Source organism: Argiope bruennichi, chromosome 9 (genome assembly GCF_947563725.1).
Source record: "Argiope bruennichi chromosome 9, qqArgBrue1.1, whole genome shotgun sequence".
Taxonomy (NCBI): domain Eukaryota; kingdom Metazoa; phylum Arthropoda; class Arachnida; order Araneae; family Araneidae; genus Argiope; species Argiope bruennichi.
The window spans coordinates 103,030,145-103,057,084 of record NC_079159.1 but is presented as its reverse complement, the minus strand read 5'-3'; the positions used below and the strand labels follow the sequence as shown (position 1 = coordinate 103,057,084).

The 26,940-nt window shown below is 33.0% G+C and overlaps 1 protein-coding gene across 1 annotated transcript in view; it reads right to left on the bottom strand.

Moving 5' to 3' along the window:
- Positions 1–26,940, bottom strand: part of LOC129985037 (sodium/potassium-transporting ATPase subunit alpha-2-like) — a 217,597-nt gene that overhangs the window by 116,095 nt on the left and 74,562 nt on the right. The window contains exons 12-14 of the mRNA XM_056094964.1: positions 13,912–14,048; positions 7,489–7,706; positions 6,833–6,989 (exon numbers count right to left, since the gene is read on the bottom strand). Coding sequence (XP_055950939.1) covers positions 6,833–6,989; positions 7,489–7,706; positions 13,912–14,048 — 512 coding nt within the window. The remainder of the gene's footprint in view (positions 1–6,832; positions 6,990–7,488; positions 7,707–13,911; positions 14,049–26,940) is intronic.

Below are 26,940 nucleotides of genomic sequence, written 5' to 3'. Positions count from 1 at the left end.
ATTAAAATATATATATTAAAAAATATTATTAAAGTTCAAGACAAATTGTCTGAACATAAAATTGGTTTGATTTTAACACGTGCTGGCACGCACACACACACACATACAGTTTAATTTTGAAGTGGAATAAAGCATTCAGTTTTATTCTCCAAATTTACTGGGAGAAAAAATTACAGAGAGAATTTTGATTAATCTTTAAGTAAACATGTAATTGAGAAATCCTTTTCTTAACTTCTTGACATACGAATTTAATTAACTTCATAATTAAATGACACGTCCTATTGGGTGTATTTATTATTATTTTGAATCTTATAATAGTATAAGGAGCATTTAGGAATTTCAAGAGTTTCTGAGTGACTATTGCATTTTAAATTACTTAATACTTACAGATTGAAGATTTTAAATTAAAAATCCAGTAATTATATTCGCGTGTCAGACCCGTCATTTTATGCGAAGAGGTTAAAGAATGCCGGCGTCCTGGCCTAGGGATAGCTCATATTCCCCGTGATCTGAGCGTCCCGGATTCGAGTCTGGTTCGGTATGCTTGTTCTTTACCCTATGTTCTATCTGTGAGGTGTGTGAAAGCCCCCCCCCCTTCCTGTAAAAAGGGGTCGTGCAAGCGAGTGTGTGAGCGCCCTTTTCATATGAGCTAGAAGTCAGACTTCTGCCCTCGGGTGCTCAGGGATCTTTAACCTCAGAAGCTACTGTACAAACTCGTCTTAAATCGCTGATCTAGTCAGCAGGCTTGTCTATGGCAAGTGCCATAAGGAACAGCAACAACAAGTTAAGGAACACTCATTAACCAAATTTGGAGCTCTAGGGCCAATGTTTTTCCATCATACATTTCATAATAATATCTATAACTATATCCATTAACTTAAAAACAAAAATATCGAGTGTGTATTTAGAAATATATATTTTCCCAAAGGCGAATTGCATCCATAATTTAATACAAGGGTTGTTCAAATGAAAAGGTACAAAATGACACTGTGGGTCTAAATGAAGACTTTATTCAAAATATACACCATAGGACTGCGCACAACGATCCCATTGATTAACAAGCCGAAGGATTCCTTCTTCCCAGAATTGCTGTGGCCGTGACGAGACCCAGTCCTTCACAACGTCTTGAGTTCGCCGTTAAGGTCCGCTGCTTGTTGAATTACTGGAGCACAGGAATACCATTAACTCCGATGTGTACTGTGAGACACTCCGAAGACTACGAAGGTCCATAAGAAACAAAATACCGGGGCTACTCACGGTGGGTGTGGTTCTGCTCCATGATAACGCGTGTCTACATGTCTTCAGGGTCACAAGCACGGAACTGGCCAAGTCCAAATCGGAGCAGCTTGATCCTCCGCCTTGTAGCCCCGGCATGTCACCCTGCGATTTTCATGTGTGTGGTCCCCTGAAAATACATCTGAAAGGGAAAGGCTTAAATTCGGACGGTGAACTCAAGGATGCTGTGAAGAAGAGTCTTGTCACGGCCGCTGGAATTTTGGAAACAAGGAATCCTTCGGCTCGTTAATCAATATTATCGTTGTGCTCAGGCCTAGGGTGTATACTTTGAATAAAGTCTTCATTTATACCCACAGTATCATTTTTTACCTTTTCATATGAACAGCCCTTGTATATTTCGGCGACTCCTGCCAAACCTCATACAGTTATTTAATTCAGTTAACAGTCTTATTACATTCACATAGCAAAAGAGCTATACAGATGCTGAGTAATACAGATATATGATTTTTTTTGGTCCTAATAGAAAGCGATTTATTAAAATCTTAGCATAAATTTTCCATCTCGTAGAAAATATATTTTTTCTATGTATTTCACGACAAAGTAAAATGTAGCATGAAAGTAAAAACAGTTCAATTATTTCAATAAAGAAAATGTTAAGTCGTCCACGTGTGTTTTGCATGAGCGTTGAAAATGAATGAAATTTAGGAACGAAGGGAAGTTGCATGAGGTGGCTCGCGTGATGAGCGAGAGGTTAGCAGTCTGACCTTTCAATTACGGACGAAACGAGGAATTGGACTGATAAGGAAAAGGAAGAACACGAATGTGTAATCTTTTGTGACAATGAGGCAAGTGTGGTTTCATCATATCACAGACTCTTAAATATTAAAAGAATGCTTAAAAATATATTAAACTGCGAGAGGATGAAAATTGAACTAATGAACATGAAATTAAATCTTGGATTAAAACAGAATAATTGTTCGCAGAATGACTAGAATTAAAACGTTCTTATTTCCTATGCTTTAATTAGCGAAAGTAGTATATTTTCTTAAATTTATATATATTTTTTATTAAATTATATTTTTCTTTCTTCTTTTTCTTTCTTTTATTATATTTTTATATTAGTAAATAAATAGCGGAAGTAGTATTGTATATTTTTAATAATATTCTCTAATAAATGTTTTATTTCTCCTCCCACTTCCACATAAAAGTGTGGACATTAGGCAAGGCCTGAAAAATCACTAGATGCTCAGATACTTGATTTCACATATGAGAGTTTTATGCTTCGATGCATAGTAAAGAAAATCGGTATTTGTGCCTTAATTGCATGCCAACAGCGAGCAATAGTTAGGCAATGTAGGATAGAGTTTTGGCTTGAATCTAGCTGCCGTATTTTCACTATTAATCGCTGGCATGTGGTTAATACACAAGTACCAGAAAGTCGAATCATTTGGACGCCATTTTTTCTTTGATCGAAACCGAAGCTTGTCACTGAACTAAAATCGTAGTTACAAGATTATATACTGAATTTCATTAATTGTCCTTTTGTACATAGTACAGAAAGTACAGAGAGACAGAGGGTGAACCGTTTAGCTGATCTGATTCGAAATCTTACTAGAGTCCAAATTTTAGATGCTAAGTTTATACACCAAATGTTATTTACTTTGCTCTTTTCATTTTGATTTTTTTTTTTTTTTTTTTTTTTGCTTATTGACTTCAAGATTTTCTATTACCAAACTATAATTTTATCAATATGATCATAAACAAATGCTAATTATTTAAGTTATTAGGTCTTTGAATTATTGTGTTTACATGCATGAGAAGACCCGGATAGTTTGGTTGGCAGGGCGTTGGACTCGCATCCCTTATTTTGTGAGTTCGAACCCCACCGGCCGAAGACTCCGTGTGTGTGGTGGCTGGCGCACGTATAAACCTGTCGTGGTCACAAAGTCCATGTTGAGAGTAATACGACTGGGGGTACTTCTTCAGAGGTGATCATTCTCTGATTTAAGTTTAAATTACGATCTGTAGATGAATGAATGAAATGCATGAATGAAGTCCGCCTCGTAAAAAGGGTTGTGTAAAAAGGGTAAAAGCTAAGTCGCACTCTTGGCCCTAGTTGGCACTACTGTAAAAACAAGAGACGCTTACTTGGCTTAAATCGCTGACAGATAACTGTCAGCGGGCTTGTAAAGTGACATAAGTCACAACAACAGCATGCATGAGAACGCACAAACCATCAGATGGATAGCAATTTTTGGACAATTCTTGGTTTGATGTATTGGACAATTTTTACTCAGAATTTAATTTTATAAAACCCTCAAAATATAAGATACTAAAATTGTACACCGAATTCATTTATCTTAATGGACGTGTTTTTGAATTATCGTGTTTATATGCATGAGAAAGTACTATAGAAAGATGATCAATTGCTCATTGGATTTGGTTCAACATACGATACTGATCTATACTTTAGGTGCTAACCACTCAGTGGACGCAATTTTGTTTATCTAGATTATTACTTTTCGTGACTATCGAGTTCCTTTGTACTCTGATAGTCTGGGGAGAGTATTCCTGTGAATGGATATCTTTTAACATTTGATAGAAATTTATAAACTTGGTATAAAAACAGCATATCAAACTTTATCCGCTTGGTTCAAAACCGCCTAGTTTTAAGCTATTACGTTCACAAACTGACGAACAGACATTATTCCAGAAATGATTTTTTCGAAACCAGACATGTGTGAAACGTAAAACTTTGTCAAAATCTCGAGTCCGAATTTTTGCAATACCTACTGTTTACATATATCCTATAGAAGAAAGTTAAAAGAAAGTAAGGGCCATAAGAACGCCGAGGCTCTGTTGTACACAGTATATATTTCAGCAAACAAATAAATGAATGCTTGTTTAAATAAATGCTTCAAAACATCTAGTTTGTTATGGATTTTACTATCAGAAAGACGATATTTAATATTATCTTAAGAAAATGAAATATTCACAAATCATAACTATTAATACATGAATTAATTAACTTCTACTTTCATCTAAAAACAGAGCTGTTACTTTAACTTCCTCGAACAAATACAGCAAAAATGGTTTAGCCTTAGTTTTCATATTCGCTTGCAGTAAGATCATCTTCAACTTACTCTCTGATTTTTTTTTAAACTACAAATAAAAGGTATAAGCACTCAATGGTATTTTCCTCCGCATATGATCCAGTGTCGTTTAACAGAGTTTGTCACATGGGTTCAGAATTAATTCGATTCGATTCGACAGCCGAAACTTATCCCTTTGCCCTTAAGGAAGCAATTCGATTCCCTGATGGATTTGGTACCTATTTGCGATGAACTAAGTGAGAGAATTAAAATGCTCTAACATGCACTGGGCCGAAATTTTACAGTGTTAACTGCGTCGTGGGATATGTATAATGCGACATGATAAAAAATTATCTGAAGAGCTCTATAGAGCACAACATTACATCTAAAACTATTAAACATGAAAGTAGTTATTTCTTGTATTGTAAGTACTTGTTTAAAAATGATTTTTCAAAATTTTAACTTCATTTTTAATTAAAAATTAATTGCAGTTCCCACCTCCACAGTTAGTTTGGGTAATATTGAAGAATAAATGCATATTTTACACCATTTAAATTAAAATTTAAAACACTGCTTTTTCTTCGATACCTTTTTTTACTTCTATGTAATATTTTTCGCAATTTTTTACTAAATTTTCCTTACATATTTTAGCAAATTTCACAACAATGCATTTAATCATTTTAATAAATTGTACACGTGTTTATTTAATTAAATATGCCCTAACATTTAGTGCATTTTATCAATGCCATAAAATAATGAATAAATAATTAAAAATGGAATAAAAATTGAGAATTGAAGCTTGGAACATTTTCATGCTACGATGCTTTGGAGTAATGGATCGAATCTCCTATATTTTTTCTAACATTTTATGCTTCTAAATTCCTCATTGTTTATCAAGACAAGTAAAAACTTTTATACTTTTAATCTTTGCTAAAAGAATTTTTGATTAATGATATTGTATTCTAAAATATATGTAATGATATTTGATATATCAACTTTAAAAATTATATTTTATACTGAATCGCTATTTTCATTCCATAAACTATGCAAATATCTAGTATTTTCAAACAAATCTATGGTATCATCAAGTATAGTAGGTTTTACATTTCATTAGTCAGTATCAGTAGTATCAGTAGGAATAGGTATCAGTAGAGTGATGATCAAAAACAAGATCAATATCTCTCATTAAATAAGTGATTAGCCTGTGATTAACTAAGTGACTCCCCAGTTATTAACTAAAGCTCCCATGTGAATTCATTCGATTTTACTTAAGTCACTGAATCAGTGAAACCGTGTGTTTATAGCCAATGAAGTACCAAGAATCTCAAAGTCACCCACACCGGGTTTTCTACGAGTAACAGGAGAGTACTATCTTCCCATTCTATTGTCATTTTCGGTTGTTTGTAAATTTATTAATATTGCCCGAGTTCTCTAGCAATAACCTTTCTCAACACACTTGAGATGAAAGAATAGGAGAGGCAAGGGCAGAAATATCATTTGTTTTTCGAAACTGATACAGATTGATCCCATGAGAGAAACGAAGCCCGGATGGCTTAGCATCATGTTGACTCTTGCATTGTAGACATGGGAGTGCTTAACTTGTGTAGACATTACGGAAGCCTTTAGTCATAGTTTGAATTTTGCCCTTTCTAATTATTTTAAAAATTAATTAATAACAAATAATAATTAGATTTTTCTTACTTGGCTAGGTAATTCACACAAATTACAATTAGGTGCAATTTTAAATAAATATAATTTTGAAATATTTTTTTTTAATTATACATTCTTCTATCTTTCTTAAAAAAATGAAAATCTTTTGTGAAATGAAATGTTTTGTTAAAAAAAAATGAATGCACTCCAGTTTAGAAACATGGAAGTGTAAGGTTTAAATAATAAAATGAAAAGTTGTTGCATTCAAATTAATTTGCGAATTAATTCTATTGCACAGTTAATTCGAATTAATTCTATTGCACAGTTCTATTTAAATTTTATTTATCATAAATTAATTCTCATTTTTCATTATTTTCAAATTTTAAGCCGGAAATTTTTTTTTCTTCAGAGGATAAACGTTTAAAACCTGGCATCCAATATTTCTAGAGCATAATTTTCGATTGCACCTTCCTCTTTCCAAGAACCTTGTAGCAAAAGGGATGCATTTTGTTTTTGACCATGCGCAACATCAGGAAATCTATATGGGGTTTTACGAAGTTTTCTCCAATTATGTATACCGTCTATTGTTTTGATCATCAACAAACAGTTTTTGCATGCGTTTTTCTTGTAAAAAAAAACCACTGTAGGAAATTGTGGTAATTAGTGATGGATTTAGAAAAGCATGCAAAACTAAATAAATGATTATAACTGAACACTGAATATAGTTGGGGAGCTGCAATTTGCAATTTTTCCAATTTGGTTGGATAATTTAAGAGCTCTGTCAATCCACTCATAAAGGAGAAATGTCTGCCAGCTTAGCATCTGCATTATTCACAAGAATATATTTCCACTACCTAGGGTTGTCCATTTGTACAGTGTCGAAATTTGTAAAGAAAGGCAAGAGATTACCTTCTTTTACTGCTGTGACGGAAGTCAAGAAGCTCTTGTCTAGCAAGATGACATTCGCATTTTCATTGCATAAATCACACGAATTCTTCCCCATCGCTATACCTGAAACAAAATTCAGTTTCATGAGCAAGACTTTTTGATTTTCACAAACTCATCCATTGCAAAATCCTAAACTTATCCACTGCACTTACTACTTGCCATTACGCCGTAATAAGTGGCTTTTTTTTCAAAAGTACAATTTGTAATTGTCAAGAAAGACAGTTAACAAGTAGTAATTCTTTTAACAATAGCTCGAAAAAAAGAGATGCTAACTTTCTATGCGCTATTTCTCTGCTGACTCCCAATCGGAGCATTAAACATTTTGTAGAATGGATAGCATGTTGGTCCGTTGGCGAAGCATTTAGTACAAAACGCTCATCAACGGAAGATAAATCTGACCTACAACCGCTTATGTCTAGTCCTGTAAACTGACCTATTCATTTTTTTAACTGGTGCGGTGGTGGCTGCAGTTATTCTCTATAGGATAACATAGGCTAATAAATATCACCATTTTTTTAAATTCTATCGAATATTACAAATAGAAAAATAGCTTGATTTGTACCTATATCAGCTTGCTTTAAAGCCTCACAGTCTTCGAATTTCCTTCCAGTTATGGCAACGGAGTGATGCATGGCTTGACAAACTTTCACAATGCGTGATTTCTGCTCCGGCATTATCCTGGCAAATACCACTTCTTCGTAGGCCATCAGTAATTCGAAGAGTTCAGCGTCTTTCAAGGCATTCAGTTCGTCGCCACAGATCACAACGGCTTGTACAGATCTTAAGACCACAGAAAAATTATGAACCAATGCAGGCCATATTAGAATGACTATTTGGTAATCATTAGAGTAATAACATAATCACATGATACACATTACAAATGAAATGTCAGTTTCAATTTGGCTACCACTGCATATCTTATAAGAGGAAGACATATCGCTACAGTATAACAGTATAACGTGTTATTAGACATAGATGATGTTAACATTATTTTGACAATCAAAACTATTTATCTAAATTACAATCACTATCATTATTTTTCTAACTATACATACATTTACATGTTTATATTTTCGGTGTTAGGAAATAGAAAAATACAAGACAATGTAATCTATATATATAAAACAAAGTCGTAAATCGTGTTAGTTACACCATTTATAACTCAAGAACGGCTGCACCGTTTTAATGATATTTGTTTTGTTTTTTTTTGGATTCATTTCAGCCCCAAATAGCGGAATAACCATTAAAATATCGTAAAAGTTCAAGGAAAAAATTAATCTTGGACTACCACGGTATGATGATATGGCGGATTTTAGCATCCAAACCACCGATATCAATGATGAAATTACCAGCTATCTAGTTGGTCGATATGTGAACAATGAGGCGATTTGGCGTATATTCTCATTCTCTATTTACGAACGTCATCCCTCCGTTGTACATTTGGCGGTACATCTGGATAGTGGCCAACGAGTTAATTTCATCGCATCGAATGTTGCTCAACGAGCTGAACACCTCCAGCAACAACATTGACGAGTTTCTTCGCGACTTGCCAAAGCGATCCGTTTTTCCGAACGTTGCTTTACTTAGAGGTGCCACGTTATTACACTTGGAACGCTTCATAGAAAAAAGTTTAAAGTCGGAAGCAAGGCGACGCGGTTCCTGGTCATCCGGACGTGTGTTCTAGATGCTCTTGGCCTATTTATACAGTTCATCCTTTGAATGATGAATGCTTCTATTTGCGGTTGTTACTGGTGAATGTTCGGGGTCCAACATTATTGGAATCACTACGAACTGTTAATGGTATAGTGCGCCCAACATTTCATGCTGCATGTCAAGAGTTAAATTTGCTTGAAAACGATAATCATTGAGATACGACAATGGCAGAAACAACTATTTCTGCATCCCTAAATCAGATATGCACATTATTGGCTATTATTCTTTCGACATGCTTCTAATCCAATCCACGTGACCTGTGGAACAAATACAAGGGTAACATGTCAGAAGACATTTTACATCGAATTCGTGTAAGTTAAAGAAACCTCAATATTGAAGTAATTGAGGAGATGCATAACCAGGCTTTGCTGTTGATTGAAGACAAATAATACTTCATGTGCGGCAGTTTATTAGGAATGCCAGCGCCAGATCGTGGAATGAACGACGCGTTTAATAGAGAATTGGAACGTGAACGTGAATATGATTGGCATGAATTAGACCAATCAGTTCAAATGAATGTACCAACAGAAGGAAGTGTATGATACATTAATGAAGGCAATTGATGATCGAAATGGTGGCTAATTTTTCCTGGATGTCCCTGGTGGAACTGGGAAAACATTCCTCATATCATTGCTTTTGGCCACTGTTCGTGCGAGATCGGACATTGCGGTAGCAGTTGCTTCTTCTGGCATAGCGGTCATATTCTTAGAAGAATGCCGTACGACTCATTCAGCGTTAAAGTTGCCGTTAAATCTACAAAATTCTGAACAAGTTAAATGTAACATTTCGAAATAGTCAGCAATGGCCAAAAGTTTAGTAGCATCTAAAATCATCATATAGGCAACACGATGGCGCACAAACTCGCATTGGAAGCCCTTGACCGGATATTGAAAGAACTGCGCAATGATTCGAGATTCTTTGGAGGCACAATTATTTTACTGTCTGGCGATTTCCGCTAAACACTGCCAATCATTTCAAGATCGACTGCTGCCGATGAAATAAAAGCTTGCACAAATCATCAAATCTGTGGCGTTATGTGAAGAAACTTCAACTGACAACAAACATGACAGTTGCATTGCTGAACGATCCATCTGCTGAAGACTTCTCCAAGCAATTGTTGACTATCGGTAATGGCTGTGTTCCTGTCGATGAATCGAGCGGATTGATTTCATTTCCTCGGAATTTTTGCAATTTTGTTTCATCGTAAGATGAGCTCATCAGCAAAGTGTTCCCGAACATCATTGATAAGCACAAAATCACAAATGTTCGAGTGAGCGAGCAATTTTGGCGGCTAAGAACAAAGATGTAGATGACTTAAACTTCGTAATTCAGAATCAAATCGTTGGTACTCTGCATTCATTCAAATCTATTGATTGTGTAACAAACGAAGACGAAGTCACCAACTATCCATGTGAATTTTTAAACTCCTTGGATGTGCCTGGCTCACTACCGCACAATTTACAGTTGAAGGTTGGCTCGGTGGTCATGATGCTTCGAAACCTAAACCAACCAAAACTATGCAATGGAACGCGTTTGGCGATTTAAAAAAAACTGATGACCAATGTGATTCACACGATTATACTCAAAGGAAAATACAAAGATGAGGAAGTTCTCATTCCGAGGATTCCCATGATCCCAAGAGATATGCCCTTTGAGTGTAAATGAATTCAATTTCTAATTCGTGTTGCATTCGCGATGACGATTAACAAATCACCAGGCCAATCGTTGAGTGTTTGTGGTTTGAATCTAGAAAACCCATGTTTTTTCATGGTTAATTGTATGTGGCATGTTCACGTGTTGGTAAACCATCTGCTTTATTTGTTCTTGCGCCTGATAAGGAAACAAAAAATGTTGTATATCAGAAGGTGCTTGACTCAAGAAAAAAAACCCGAATGTATACATAGATTGAATAAAGAAAATATCTTTCAGACAAGCCATTGTAATACTTATTTTTGTAGTCTTATTGAATTTTCCCCCTTATATTATTATAACATGATTAAAATCGGAACAGCCGTTCTTGAGTTATATAAGGTGTAACTAAACTGTTCATTGATTGTTAGGCGGTACAAAGTTTGCCGGGTCAGCTAGTATGAAATATAAACGTGCTTTTTTAACTATAATTCCAAACCATTTTCGATGGCAGGATATACGCTCATCATATTAATAGTTTATTAATTAAATCATGCCAACCACCTTTAATGAACTATCTCTTATCACAATAAAAGACAGTACGAGTACTATTTTAAATTATACTTGTAAAGGAAACAGAGTTATATGGCAGGTTCGCTGTGCATACAAAGTGGTAAAATCAGTTGGCGAAATTGCAATTATTAAAGATTCCCATTGATGATCCATCTAGGGATTACGATCCTTCAGATGTAATGAAAAATCTATGAAATATGTGCAGCGGTCAGGGTTCTTGGGGGGACTCTGGCAAGGTTTCCCCTCATGCGAAAAGTGCAATGAATAGCGTTCCTTCCAAAAATGGGGTGTGGTGTAGGAAAGATTACCATCTATTATATAAATCTAGGGGTACGTGCTTTTATATGAACTAAAAATTAAAAAAATTCGAACCAATCTGTGGGGTGACCGAAGAGTACCCGACCCCAATACTTGATTCATCCACACATTTACAGATTTTGAATTTTAATATTTACCCTAACAAAAGCGAAATATTAAAAGAAAGGCACACTTATTCTCACATGCCTGAAATGTATATGTGCATAATACGGCAAAAGATTGCTGCAAATCTAAAATCAAACGAAAACTGTAAATTGCATAAGAACGTATCGCATTTTCTAACGTTTCTCCCCAAATGTTTGGGTCTGGGGAACTGATTTATTTGGCTTTCTTAAACATTTATATAAATATTTGCTCATAAAAAGAAAAGGAAACGTAATCAAGATATAGATTCAGAAAACATTGACGTTTTTTAGTAGTTAAGTTTGACGCGATAGTTAATTTTAATAGCAAAAATAAAAGGGGAGGATATCAAAGTCAGAAAAAGAAATGCTGAATATTTTATTAGGAAATACATAGTAACATTACATTGTTTCGAATGAAACAAAACAGTAGTATTAAAAGAAGAACTGAAAATCAACAATGGTGAGAAAAACCGCAAAAAAAAAAAATGCACCTATCAAAGAACTTAGTAAAAGCTCTATTCTAATTCAATGTAGAGCAAAATTGTGCGAAGTGATGGACGACGTGGAATTCCGAAGCAAACAGCATATCTTACAGAAGAATGCAGGTCAGCAGAAAATTCATTTTTTAGAAATGCATTGATTTAAGGTATCCGACTACGTTAAAAACACTGGTTAGCGACCACATTGGCGAATTATTATTATTTTATTTCTTTTATTATTATTTCTTGTAGTTCAGTCTTTCCTCTTTCCAAAATAGTATTTTCTAGGAAAAAGAAGGTCTGATCTATCATCCAGGATAATTTTAAACAATTTTTTAGCTAAAATGTTTCTTTAACTTCAATTTTCTCAAACTTTAATTTTTATAAAAATTATCCACCGTTAACATGATATCTCAAAAACTAATAAAGGTATTTACATAAAAATTTCAGCGTGTGTTTTAAATATTGTGGGCAATGAAATAAATCCAAAACTTTTATTGTTGGTGAAATATTTTTCCATTTATAGGTGTTTTTAGAAACATTAAGTAGTAAATTTATGGGAAAAATGTATATATACGTACATTTTTACCCATAATTTCTTTGCATCTCAAAATGTTTCTTAGATTTTGGTTCATTTCATTCATCATTATATTCTATAACTTGTGTACAAAGAAAAATAGGATTGCTACATTACAATTTTGTGTAGAGTGTTAACCGTTTAGGATAAATTTTATTAAAATTTACTACAAATTTTCCTGTTTCTCAAAATCTATTATATTTCCAAATAATTTTTTGTATAGATAGTGTTTATAATTCACAATACATCTAAAAACCATAAATAGTTTTTTAAAAATCCAATTTTTCAAAAATATTGCTTCGAACGTAGTCGGTTACCTTAAATAAATTTCTCTTGTTATATTCATCAAATTACTCTTTGACAGTTGCGGGAAGATGAGATGATATTTTTCTCTTTCATTTATCTCTTTACTTAAATGTGAATTGATAAGTCCACAAGTTAAAGATTCTAGATATTCTTCTTATTATTACTGTTTCTTATTCTTGCTTAGTTTAACATATTTTTGAGTCAACGACGCATGATGGAGAGAAACATCACATTTTTTGTTATTCAAAAACACCTTGGAACACTTGAGACAAAACGGTGACTTATCTTCCATATTCAGATGCCGTTTCGGGAACTGGCTTATAGTTGTGTTTAGAATAGAAATAGATTAAACCTTGAACAGTGAATTCAACAATCACGAGCAGTTTTTTTGTAAAGCATTGAATAGTCTACCAATTTTCGAATAATATTGGTTAGGAATACTGCCTTAGGAGGGAATCTATAGTCATCTTTTTTTGATTTGCATTTTTTATACCATTATCCACATGGATAGTGTGTGAACTTTGAAAAACTTCTGAAATTGAAAATGTATTAACTTTAGTAAAAAGCGAGAGAATCGGTGAAGCATTTAAAAATGATTGCATAATATCTGTTATCTCAATCGAATACTTTGATAAATTGCGGTCATGCACGCGACTTACGAAATGTTTAATTTTTATTGTGAAATTCGGACAGAAATTCTTAATATTTCTTTCTTTCAAGCACAATTTATTGCTCAATCATTTTCTTCGTTTTAAAATATTAACGAAATTCGTTTTCGGTTCAAAATATTAATGAATATTTGCGTCACATACTAGCCACTAAAACGATAATCATAAAGGAAAATTTGTATTTGATTTTTAAACCAAATAGATTTGTACCTAATTTTGAATCAAATCCATAAGAATCACTGAAAATAGATATTTATCTGCACATCATCATAAGTTTTCAAATTTTTTTATTTATTTTGCATTCGAGAAGTATATCTGACCATGGTAAATTTCCTAAATTACCAGCTTTCATGATGCCTTCTTTAATGTTACATACAACTCTTATCATTACTATTGTTTTTCTTCATATTCTATACTATAAGATATTAAATAATATTAAAAGAACAAATTCTGCTTATTTCTTTTCGCTTTGCAAGTGTTCCAGTATGCCGAAACTTGAAAAAATGTTGCCGTTTCCTGTTATCATCAATTTAATCTGGTGTCATGTTTATTTACTATTGTTTCGCCTTTGGAAATGACGTGAGCAATGTTATTTACCCTGGTTCCACGTCCTCCACGGATATATGCAGTCGTTCGGCTAGTTCATCTCTCGTTTCGCTGCTTTCTCCAATTATTCCAACTCGTGTAGCTAAAGATTTTGCCAGTATTGGATGATCGCCAGTCAAAAGCATCACCTGCATTGTTGAAAAATATTATGCAAAATTTAATGGCATGTTGAAAGCAAATTTTTTCACAAGGAAAAAAAGGTTAAATGTAGTGATAATTCCAAATGTAAAAACGAATCATCTGTCTTCATACTAATAATAAAGACGAAGGTATATGTGTCTGTGCGTTGACCTCTGTAGACCAGACAGTTTGACCAAGAAGTCAAATAGGCCATTTGACATTTAAATAAATAGGAGAGATAAAATGTGCACCTTGGAGAGATTTTTTCGAAATTTTAATTAATTAAACATTAACAAAATTTCGAATTTTTCCCGCAATTACTTCCGACAATATAACTGCAAGAAAATAAATTTTGAAACCTTTAATAATAAATACAAATAATAAATTTTGAACACTATTTCTAAATTTGAAAAATTGTTTTATCATGTAGTGCAGATGAATTGATAGTCATGTAAATTTTCCTTATATTTTGGTAACTTTTAAAATTATATGTTTTTGACTTAAAATTCAACGTTATATAATTATTGTTCTGGAATTCAAATCGTTTTTATTGTTTCATCAAATATCTATAACATGATATTTTCCATTGGTGAAAGCTAAGTAAGAAAGATTCAGTTCAAGCTCCGTATAATTTATAGGACATATAAAAATGCTAAATTACAATATAGCGAAAATTAGAGCATTGATGAATCGAAAGTTTACGCTTTGATATCATGAGACTGGTTACCATTAGAAGGTTTATAAGTAGAAAATATGTCGGACAATTAATAACACGTTTCGTGGCTGACAATTTGATGAAATCGGACAAGGAATAATATCTAAAATATTAAACTGAAATATAACACCGGTGAGCTAACTGGCTTGCAAGTGTTATTTCAACTGTTTAGTTTGAAATAACACTTGCAAAGCAGCTGCATTTCTTACTTTCAAAGTTTTTAAAAATAATTTTCAGTTTCTCATATTTAAAAAAAAAACTCTTCAGTACCATTTCTCTACAATTTAAATATATAAAATTACATATAATTTAATGGCAATTAATTTTGCCATTACATATAATTTAATGGCATTAATTTTGAATAACGCATGTTATTCATTCGATCCAAATTCATTATTTCAATGTCAAACGTTAGCAATCATTAAAGATATAATGTAATAAAGGAAAGATTAAAAGGTACACACGAAATATTTGATGACTTTCAAAAAATGTTACTAACCAATTAATTTTTTTTTATAATGACTCTTCCACTTTTTTGGGAAAAAAGTGTTTATGTGGACAGTTTTGAGATTAATAGCAATTTTTCTGAATTTACTTTTTATTAGAAATTATAAAAAATAATTTATTATTATAATTCTATATTCAAGCACTCGATGGCAACTTATGCCTTTGATGTTGAAATAAATTGGGTAAACTGAAAAGTATTTTGTTTTGATCAAATTAAATAAATATCGAACTCATTTGTAGTTTTAGTCTATATTAATTGCCTTTGGCGACCAGATGATCACCTATCATCTTTTAAAATAACCGATTCAAAGTTAATTTCTCCCAGTCACAAATATAGAAGCCATTTTGTTTTCACATAAAAAGAATACCTCCACTGGTCATAGGAAGATTATATATCAAATCAATAGTACCTTTTTTTCAACCACCTTCCGTTTTTGAAGGACATTTCAAAAACATTATAGGAAACATGAGAGGAAAACCTTAACAGTTGATCAATAATTACCGCTAAATAAAATATCTAACTTACAGATATTGTCCATTTTAATTTCGTATGAAGGTTTACAATCCCCGGACACGCCATCAAGGGTCGTCTACTTTTTTCGTCTTCAGTATTGACAGATAGTGCAAAATAAAACAAATAGAGACTTTAGCTTCAACAATTGGATAGATTTCGTCAATTTTCGTTTTAATTAATTATGGCATTTGTAACAACAACTAGTCAGTTAGAATGCTCTATTATTTTGCATTTGTAATTTAAAATATAGCAATTTCGTTTCTTTTGATAAGATTTAGTTCATCAAAATTCGTCAACATGATGATATTAATATCATTAAAATTGCCTCCGGAGACGGTCAGTATACATACAATTTTGTATTCATTTCCGTCATTTCTGATGAATAACATCTTACAACAAAAGTATAGTTACAATACATTAAGATAAATTGCACATTGTTCACAGAGAATTTTGATTAGATAGTAATATTTCAAAGTAGCGAAATTGTGAAGTTGCTGAAGAAAATTGACGAAATCGTTTCAGGTATTGAGGTTGAAGGTTGTGCCAAAGTTTTATTTTGCAATATCCATCAAAATGAAAAGGATGGGGATAGACGCCAATTGATGATGTATTGAAGGAGCATGCAGTTTCATCTGAAGCAAAAATTTTCAAAATTAGCTGAGAATTCTGTCAGGGGTTCTCTCCATGGAACATCTATAGAGAAACAGTGTGTTTTCGATTTCACTCGGAAAGAGTGTAAAGAGAAGATCACCTATGATGATATATCTAGAGGTCATGAGATTTCATATGAAATATTATCTTTTGATATTTGTTCAGCCAGTGGTTGGGGCTGGCTGAATTTGTTGCGGGATTTCACCAAAGAGAATGTTTAGTGAGGTTCTGTCCTGCCGATTTTTCTCGAGAATGAAGTGAGAAGGAAGATTGGCAACCCCTGATGATAGAGGTCTTGAGTCTTGATGCGCAATTAAAATTATCGAAACAGATTCAATGGGTTTTCGATGGCGGACTCTGCCACAAAGTTTTTTTGTAAGAAAATGTAGTATGAAACTGTGTTTTTACAATTTCTCTCGAAAAAGGGGATGGGCGAAAGAGTATAAGCTACCCTTGATGACATTTAAATATCATAAGTGCTCATATGAAACCAAATACTGGCAAAGACCAGCGGTTTGAGCTAGGCGATTGGTTTGTTGATTTCTCTTATTTTAAATATATAGATATCATCCTCTAAAAACGCCAATCGAATTTTATATTGTCACGTAGGTTCTTTAGTATGGAACTCAATGACACACAAGAAGTAGAGCTAAACCAATTTATTAACTCAACTCTGAACTGAGAACACAGTGACTGACAGATCTTCTGCTTTTATACTAGCAGGGAAAGTTCCAGAATACTTTTCTGGAGATAGTAAGAAAAGTCCAGAACACTTGTTTGGTAAACGAAAGAAATGTCCAGAATCTTTTGGGACATGAAATAAAGGGAAACATAAAATCAAGAAATTACACAAACTGTGAATCGCATGATCTCCAGCGGGATCCGAACTCACAATCTCTTGACCATGAGATCAGTGCTATGGCCATTCGGCCATGGAGAATCGAATGTCTCTTATCAATGCGGCAATATCATTGCAATATAATGTTTATGAAGTATTCTGAATAATCAATGAACAGGGTGAGAAGTGACATATTAAAGTATACTAACTATAATATATAACTGTCTTAACGTGAGAAGAGACAGTTCTGACCAGATCTTCGAATGGTCAGAACTTCAAAGTTTGATAATGGATCTTGGAGGAACCTGCTTGTTATTGATCATTAAAAATTGAAAGATTTGATTTCACCATTGCATCCGGAAAACAAATAAGTGAGCATAGTTTGGCATTCACAGGCGTTTCAAAGCCAAAGCTATTCGATTGTAAGAATGAATAATGAGGATTTTTTTCTTTGGGTATCATAAAATGGTTTATCCTTATGAAGTACTTAAGCAAACAACAATTACTATGTGTGAAGATATTGAAGAAGTTAATTTAATATATTCCACAGAAGTATCCTAAGTTGCAGCTTTAGGGCTGTCGTTTACATTATGATAATGCTTGTTCTCATGAATTCCATATTTTTGTACAATACCGTTAAGAATCTATAATGTTGCCTCCTAGCGCAGTTCGGTGTAAGAAAGACAATTTTATGATCAGCTCCGTTGGATCCCGATAGGATGCCGGATAATTGAACGTCGGCTTGGTGACAAACTTGGCGTCGACTCTGGCGACAAAATGGATGATTCCAGAATCACCAAAAATGAGGGCAAAGACAAACAGGAGGCGAATTATAGCGATCCTTCGAGAAGTTTCTATGCCCTGTCTTGGAAGCTATAAAAGCCCTACAGACCAACTTGAAGTCAATCGTATAGATAGTCATTAACGAGTCAGTTGGATCAGTCCAGCGAAGCGCAAGCATTGAGTGGAGCTCAAGCGATCAAGTGATTGGAGCTGTGCACTGAATCTTGGATTTTATTATTGAACTAGCATCGAGTCGTGCGTGAATAGTGAATCCGCAGTTGGGTACAGTTAAAGTGAAGAGACAGTGGAGAATAGCAGGCGTTTGGTGAATAGCAAAGTAGATTGCCTCCTCCTGCCGAGTTTTGTTTGATCGCTTTGTGTACTGTAGTTGTTGTTTATGACCGATTACTACTTGTGGACTGATGTTCGTTCTACATATATTGCTGTGTACGTCTCGACTGTGTTTTGTCGTCTGTGTATTCGTGTTTAGTAGAAGTCCTTATTTGTTACTGAGCCGGTTGATTGTTCCACCATACACCCACTACTTCGAACCTATCTATTTTACAGAATTTTGTGCGCAGAAATTTTCCGTAACAATATTATATGAGCCGACAAAATACCATATGTGTCCTCGAGCATCCATTGATTCCAGAGTTAGCTCTAAATAATGTTTTCTTTTCCTCACTTAAAATCGGTGTTAAACGACCAAAGTGTTCACTCATCAGTGTCTGTTTTAAAGAAAGTAGAAGATTCTGGAAGGTAAAAGATGGATGACATTATGTGTTTGGAATTTTGTAGACACGTTGAGTCAACTGCATACAACTTGAAAGGAACTATTGAGAAAACACCATAATAAAAGAAAATTCTACCCAATGATTAATAATTGTATCAAATTTACACTATAAGCCAATTATATTATAACTATTTTGCAAAATTATTTTGTTAAAATTTACCAAATAATATATTAAAAATTTTTTTAGAAAAGCGCGACATTTTTTAAACTTCTGGTAAATAAAATACTGGAAACATTTGCAAGAATTTAGGAATTCATGATTTTATTTATTATCTTACTAATTTAAATTTAGATTTTCTCTCTTTTATTTTTCTTTCAAGTTTCTGTCTACCAAAAATTGAAACTTTATGCAATCCACGCAAATAAATTTTAGAAGAAAAATGAGAGACGATAAAAAAAAGTAAAAGGAAGAAAGAAGGAAAACAAGCAGCGCTGATTCACCAAAAATACTCTACATAAACATAGCTTTTTTACTTGAAAAGAAAAAAAAAAGAAAAAAAAAGAAACCCTGAAATTAATTCTTGATACTACAGCAAAGATTCTTTTAGGAAAAAAGAAGCAGCTAACAAGATTAGTGAAATGGAGGCTCTCTTGAATAAGCGGATGAGAGAAGAAATATCAGAGGGGTCTTCTACATAACAGGTCGTTTGTCTTCCAAATGAATCTCCGTTCGTAAGAGATTAAGGGGCATTTAAAAGGTTGCCCTACGAAGATATAAGCCGAAGCTTTAGATTCCAGACTTCCTTCACAAATTAAACAACTGGTGGATTTAGAAGAAAAATTGCTGAATGACTGTTATCAAAATTCACTCTTTGTTCCCTCTGCAGAGTATTCAGAAAGAAAATAAAGGAATAATGAGATATTCGAGTTAAATCAAGCATATTATATAAAGGCGGAAATTGCAATATCTTACTAAGGAATATATATGGAAATACGCAAGATATTATTTCGTTTCATACAATAAAACAAGCAGTCAATAGAAAATGTATTTCTTACCATTCAGAAGAAGATTAAAATCCCCATTATCCTTACCTTATCCTGAGAATTATCTGATTTGAATTAATAAAGAAATTTTTCACATTATCAGCTGAGCCTTCATTCTCACCATCGTCCATGATTGCTAATTAGTGTTTTAGACAAAGAGAAAATAGTAAGCAGATATTATAAATACCGATTTTCAGGGGAAAAAAAGAAAACAATTTGCTTTCCCGTTAGTCCCATTTTCCAGTAGTCCTGCATATGTAAAAGGAAATATAGCATTTTGTCGTGAATGCTTTTGACATGTTTGAAAATCTACGAAATATCGTAGTATTATTTCGATAATAAGATGGGCCATATGGCATCAATTGATCGCAGATGAATCAGCCGTAAATCCAATAATAAAATGAATTATCATGGAAATAAGCATCAAGCGGCAGCATTCTAACAATGATTGGAAAATTTTTTTCATTTATTCAAACACTTCGATTTGATTGCTTATTCATAACGCTTTTATTGTTTTAAATACATATATTTATAAAATGTTCTCCTTGTAAATTTCTCGTATACTCTCTACTAAAGATGTTATCTTCCATAAATCTACATAAAATTATGTATCTAGAGTAAGGCCATAAACACCATGAATGTTCAAATACTTATTTCCACAGACCCGTATATGAGAGTAGTGTGTTTGGAGTATAACAAAGAAAATGGATGCTTTATATCAATAATCGCATACCATTTGTGAACAACAGTTACAAAACAGCTCTTTCATGTTCCGATTTGGCGACATATATTTTCTCAAGTGATTTTAGCAACTGGCATTTGAGATCCAGTTAATACACAAGTATCAGAAAGCTAAAAATGTATTTTATATATCTCAGAGGATTTTGCTCAAAATTTGAAACAAATCTACAAATTTCGTGTAAAGGTTCATTCATTAAATTATAAATTATCTTTATATATTTTAATTATATATAACGTTATATCAAATTATATATTATTGATTATATTATATTATTATTATCTATTTCCACTATCTAGTTGAAAGTGCTTTTGAGTTATCGTGTCCGCAGACAGTCATAATGCCAAAAATGTTTGACTCAGCAAGATCTGAAATGTAGATTTAAAATTTCGAGTTCGAAAGGCTTGACGATCTCAGTATTTTCTCTACAGTTTGTATACAATGAGGAAGTACAAGGGAAAAAGTCAGAAACCAATAAGAAAAGTTTGGACGCTTGCCTCAGTTCGTTACTTATGTAGATTCGATTCCAATTTTTTTTATGTTTGTTTAAAAAAACAGCTGCTTTGAGATTTTGAAAAATAATTAAAATGTCTAAAATTACAGGCAAAAATTCATTTATCGTTGATAAAATTCATATATAGTAGGCAATAACAGGTTCATTGGAACATCCAAAGGAAGGGTGAAAGATTCCGAAGTTTTTTTAGATATTATAATTGTCTCCAAATGAATAGAAAGAATTTTAAAGAAGTCTACAACAATATTAAAATTTTTCTTGGACATATGTACAATAGGAAGATATAGTTTTGCAAATATTTGTGTAAAAATAATTATTGAATTTGTATTGCTAATTGACATTTTTAGATACTAATTTGAAACTGAATTAAAAGTGCATTTTAACTAGTACATATCAAAAGTTTGATTTGGTTCAAGAATTTTTAACACTAAAACAGGGTAAAAAAATTAAGAATAATATTTTTAATCAAGCAAACTATATTTCCTTTCGAAATTTCATCAAAAATGTAAGCAGATTTCAAACCATAGAAGTAATATTTGATTTGACACGATTTTATCTTAAATTTGTTCTTTTTAATTAAAAAAAGTCTGAATTTGCCCCATTATATATAAATCTTTTTCAAGACGGTAAAATAAACCAATAAAAAAAGTGTGAATAAAGTCTTCAAAATAACAGATACAAATTTTTCCTAAAAGATAATAAATTACTTAAGTTTACTCATTTTGCAGAAATTGTTTTTGTTACAAATGCCAAGATGATATCAACTGTTATTTGATTTGAACATGGCAAATTTAGAAGTCATATGAACAGAAGTAATCATACTGCATCAGACGAACTATAGAAAAGAAGCTCAATGAATTATTTATCAAGCAGAATATGCAATTTTGTATCCACGAAGTAGTTTATGGAAATTATTTCCTCTGTTTTATTGAATTTTCTGCAATATATATTAACATCTTGTTTGTATATAGTTGTTTTGTGATTGAAAAGTAAGGCCATAATATAATCTGAGATGTTTATTTTTCCTTTTTGGAATAAAATTGGAGGATTCATATGAAACCCTTATAGAGAGAAGCACGCCTGAGGAAAATAATGCCAAAGGTAATATCAGAATTATGACAGCCCGTCACTTCCTATAGAGATAAAGAAAGTTAAAAAATTCATGAAGTATTTTTGAATCAAAGATTTCTGTAGGAAAAGAAATTCAAAGATGGAAATCTAAAAACAAAGCCATGAATCTTTCTTTTTGCAAATGTCTTATTTTATTTTCCCGTATACGAAACACAAAGAAAGTATTGCAACTGTAAAAATATTTGAAATCAAAATTTGACAGTTCTTGGTTTCAAAATTTCCCCCATAATACATTCTTGAGTTCATGTTTGTCTGTAAACACGATAGCTCCAAAACATTTTGGAGGAGACGGATTAAATTTGGTATATGGATTTAAAGGCGACTTTGCACTCAGAAAGCTACAAACCATCCAGTAGGACAACGCATGCGCAGAAATTGTACAGCAGCAAGTACTTGTCCCGTCGAGACAAGAACTTGCTCTCTCAACGCACGTGCAATCTTCTTTCTGCGCATGCCTGACTTACTGGGATCTTATAACTGGCTGAGTGTAAACCCACCTTAAGATCAAAAACTTCGAGATACATCAACTTTTGGACCAAATCCATTCAGAGGAAATCTGTTTGTCTCGCCATTTCATGCGCATATGAACTTAATAACTACAAAACAATGAGCTGGAGATATAAAATTTGGTATAGATATTTAACATCTAATTTATAGATCTGTACCAAGTTTTGAACCGAAATGTGTTAAAGGGTTGATCATCTATCGGTCAGTACTTTCGCATGCAAGTAAGCTTAATAGCTCATAAACGCTATAGTTTAATTCAAGGAATTTCATTATGTGATCTTGTGATTATAATTGCAATTCTGTAAAATTTCGGTTTCAATCTGTAGGAAAAAAAGGAGTCCAAAATGCATATTCGCTCTATAGATTCACTAAACGGCTATATTCGTGGCAAAGATCTGTATCTTTCATCTATTATTCATTAATGCGATTCAAATCATTTTCGATCTTAGTTAAAATCCATAATTCTAAGCCTGGGGGGGGGGGAACTAAAATAAAAATTTTATTGAAGCGTATGCGTGAAAGTTCCCGGTAAACAATTCGAGTTGTTTCTGTTTGCAAATGCCTCAAATTCTTAAGTTTCAAATTCTAAGATTAAAGTTCCTTTGTATTAATTAACACTTTCGCCGTCCTCTCCTTTCCGCGAAAATTTCCGTTTTTTCTCTGTTTTTTGCTGCATTAGAACAAACAAAAATAAAGATTCAAACAAGTAAACATTTACAAAGCGTTTTAAAGTTTAAAAGCTTTAAAATGTAGAAGAACCCTTGCAGAAGTTTCACTTGAACGCGTTAGACACGTTACGGACGACGAAGAGGTTAAAGTGCTTTATAATGCAAAATTTTAGGAATAATGAAACGGATACGAAAAAAATTTAATTTGTATTCCTATTTCACATAACTTTAATTTACAAAATCAATAATTAATTCTGTAAAAAAATTAAGCTCGGATATTTATTTTAATCATCCTGGTTATTATATCCCATAAATCTGATTATAAGCTTTATTGTAAGCATTCTTCCCCTTTCACTAAAATAAAGCAAACAAATTCTGTCCATATTTCAAAACTGCTGAAGACGGGACAACAGGTTACTTTGATTTATCTCCTTTCCCCGCCCATATAAATAAGCGGGAGCGTCAAAGGGCTCGAACTAAAACCCTCATTCATCTATTCCTCCCCCCTCCCAAAGGTATAAAACCCAAAATCGAATTTTGGCTGTCTGTGTTTCATTGCCGGGGCATTTTCGTCCAAACTTACTTGCCTCCATTCGGTTTGAGGAAAATCGATTTTGCTGTGTGGCTGTATTCTCAGGTGGCGGCCTTCGGAAGCTTGTTAGGACGAGTTGACGAGCCACTTATTATCATGTGCCACGCTTATTATAAGTTTTAAAAGTTGATTGGGAATCCGCGGTGACAGCGATCTCATAAGGTGACGTGAAAGGAAGTTCGTCGTTATATGGCGCATGAGAACTTTTCATGATTAACTACTTATTCTTCCGCAAGGTCCACGAGTTTCAATCTTTTTATGAATTATATTATTTGTCGGTAATGCTCCCTATTCATTGAAATGACTTTTAATCGCATGTCCAATATATATGCGCACTCAAGCTGTTATATCTTGCATTGTTTGGAATTTAAATATCTTCATGTATAATATTTTAAAAGCAAAAATTAACTTTGTCTAAATTATTATAGCAGACACATTTCTTTTACTATACCACAGCATTTGATTGACTGCCATGGAGTTCTTTGCCTGTTACAATCGCTTCTAAATTAAATGTATGATGATGATAATGCCGTGTCCGCATTACAATGGAAAAAGGGGTGCAGTAGCTTCTGAGGGTAAAGACTCCTGAGCCCCCCTAGAGCAGAAGTCTGACTTCTACCTCATATGAAGATGATACTCACACACTCGCTTGCACAATCCCTTTTTACAGGGGGGAGGGCTCTTTCACACACCTCACAGACAGAGAACAGGGTAAAGAAAAACCATGCCCAAACCAGGAAGGACATGGGACGTCCAGATCACTACTCCTAGACTGGGATGCTGGCCAATTAAAGGTATGTTAGTTCTTTATTTTAATTCTTTTGGGCATGGACAAATACCTACTGTAAACCAATGAACCAGAGGCAGTGGTCTCCCGGAAACTTTCTCATGTACTCTCTAATAAAGGTATTATCTCAAAGGACGTTTTAAATGGCAGTGGAATACCTTAGTTACGAAATATTAAATTTTGGCGTGAATTCATCATTTTTAATGAATCTATTGTGTGATCCTTGGCGAAATCTTTTGGGGATTTATCTTTGGAATGCAGTTAATAGTATCTAAAAATAGAATTTGTGTTTTAGACACCTTTTTGCCAATCGATTGAAACAAAAATTTGTCACAAAATCACATTTGTAATCATAAAATCACACACCAAATTTGATAAATTTATGCATATGCGTGTTTGAGCTGTCGCGTTTACATGTTTCTGAAAGTACAATCCATCAAACGGTCAACCACTCATTTGATTTGGCTCAAAACTTGAAAGGTATCTACATTAATATGCATACCATATTTTATCTGTTTAGCTATCTTCATTTTGTATTTTCCATATTAATATTCGAACAATCGGATAGACAGACATCCTCAGAGCAGATTTCACTTAAAAGTTGATAAAAAAATCTATAAATTTGGTCAAATACCATATACCAAATTTCCTATATTTAGTTCAAATTGTTTTTGAGTTATTTTTGTCACAGACAGACAGGTGGACATTATTAAAAAAAAAAGGTGTTTTTCAAACTCAGATAGGCTAAAACGCAGATTCATCTAAATCTCGAGCTCTATTTTTATAACGATTACAATACTTTCTCTATACTTCGTAGGCGAGAAAGTAAAAAAGAAAGGAAAAAGAAAAATAACAGATAGAAGAAAGGGAAAAATGTGAACAAAAACAAAAAGAATGGGCAATATGTTACAATTCTATTAATTCTGTAGAGATGTAGCCTAAATCAATACAAGATTGAATGATAAAAACTTTAAAATAGGAGTTTAATTTCATGAATTTAATAATACATCTGTGTGTTGTAATTTAAAGAGGGCAAGTATAAAAGAATTCTTGCTTTTTCTGTAGACAGTAAATGGCCAGTGATAAATCATTAAAAAAAATTGGAAGGAAGTATAAGCCATTAAAACAAGCAAATAATAATCTACGAGGATTAACTAAATATGCGCTGGGAGGACAGTGTTTTGTACAGATTTGTAATGTATATCTAGTTACAAACTTTCGTTCTATTAATTATATTTCAAGAGTGTATTAGTAAAATTGTTCGACATGTAGGATGAAAATGATGATGGAAATTTTAAAAAATCGCATTTAGAAAAAACAAATATGACAAGAAAAAAAAATCTACGATTAATCTCCAGTACAAAAATCGCCGAAAATCATACTTCAATATGCTTTTTCGTAATAAATGTTCACCAATGCATTTAATTATACAGAAACACCATATTTAAAACAACAATGCCATGAGACACACAATTCTCATGAGTGGGACTTTGTCTACAATTTTATGCAAGTATTGGACGAGAAGAATAATATGCGAGAAAGTTTCAGGGAGACCATTCCTTCTGGTTAGTTCATATAATCACAATGACACTATGGATTGAAAATCGATACCTGATTATTCAACCATTTAGCATAAATTCGTATTCTTTGCATTTTTTGTGAGAGAATAAGCATACATAGTGCACAAAGAAAAGTTATAAACCACATAGAAAATCCTGAGACAGTTTTATAGCTTTACTATAAAAACGCGAGAAAAAGTTTCTAAAGCCCTGTCGGCGGAAAATTTTGCTCCGATGATAAAAATAAAATAAAACGCCGTCTTCATCCCTTTCCCAATTTTCTGAAGATTTTCATGCGCTACTGTATTCTTTAAGATCCTCTATATGCACTCTTGACTTGAGGCTGATACAAGAAGATGAAGACTATTTTTATAAAAGTCTAGATGGCAAGAATTCCGCGGTGAATAGAAGGTGAGAAAAGATAGTTCTCTTAAAGAAATCACAAAAAAATGACGAGTCAACAGGAAAGTCAACTTTTATTGCTTTTAAAGTATTTCCCACTTTTTTTTTTTAACCAGACGAATAAAAAAAGTTACAATACTGCAAAAGTCAAAAAACTGTTGAAACGCATCTTTACATTTTTAATAGAACTATGATGTCATCGAACTGATTTCCACT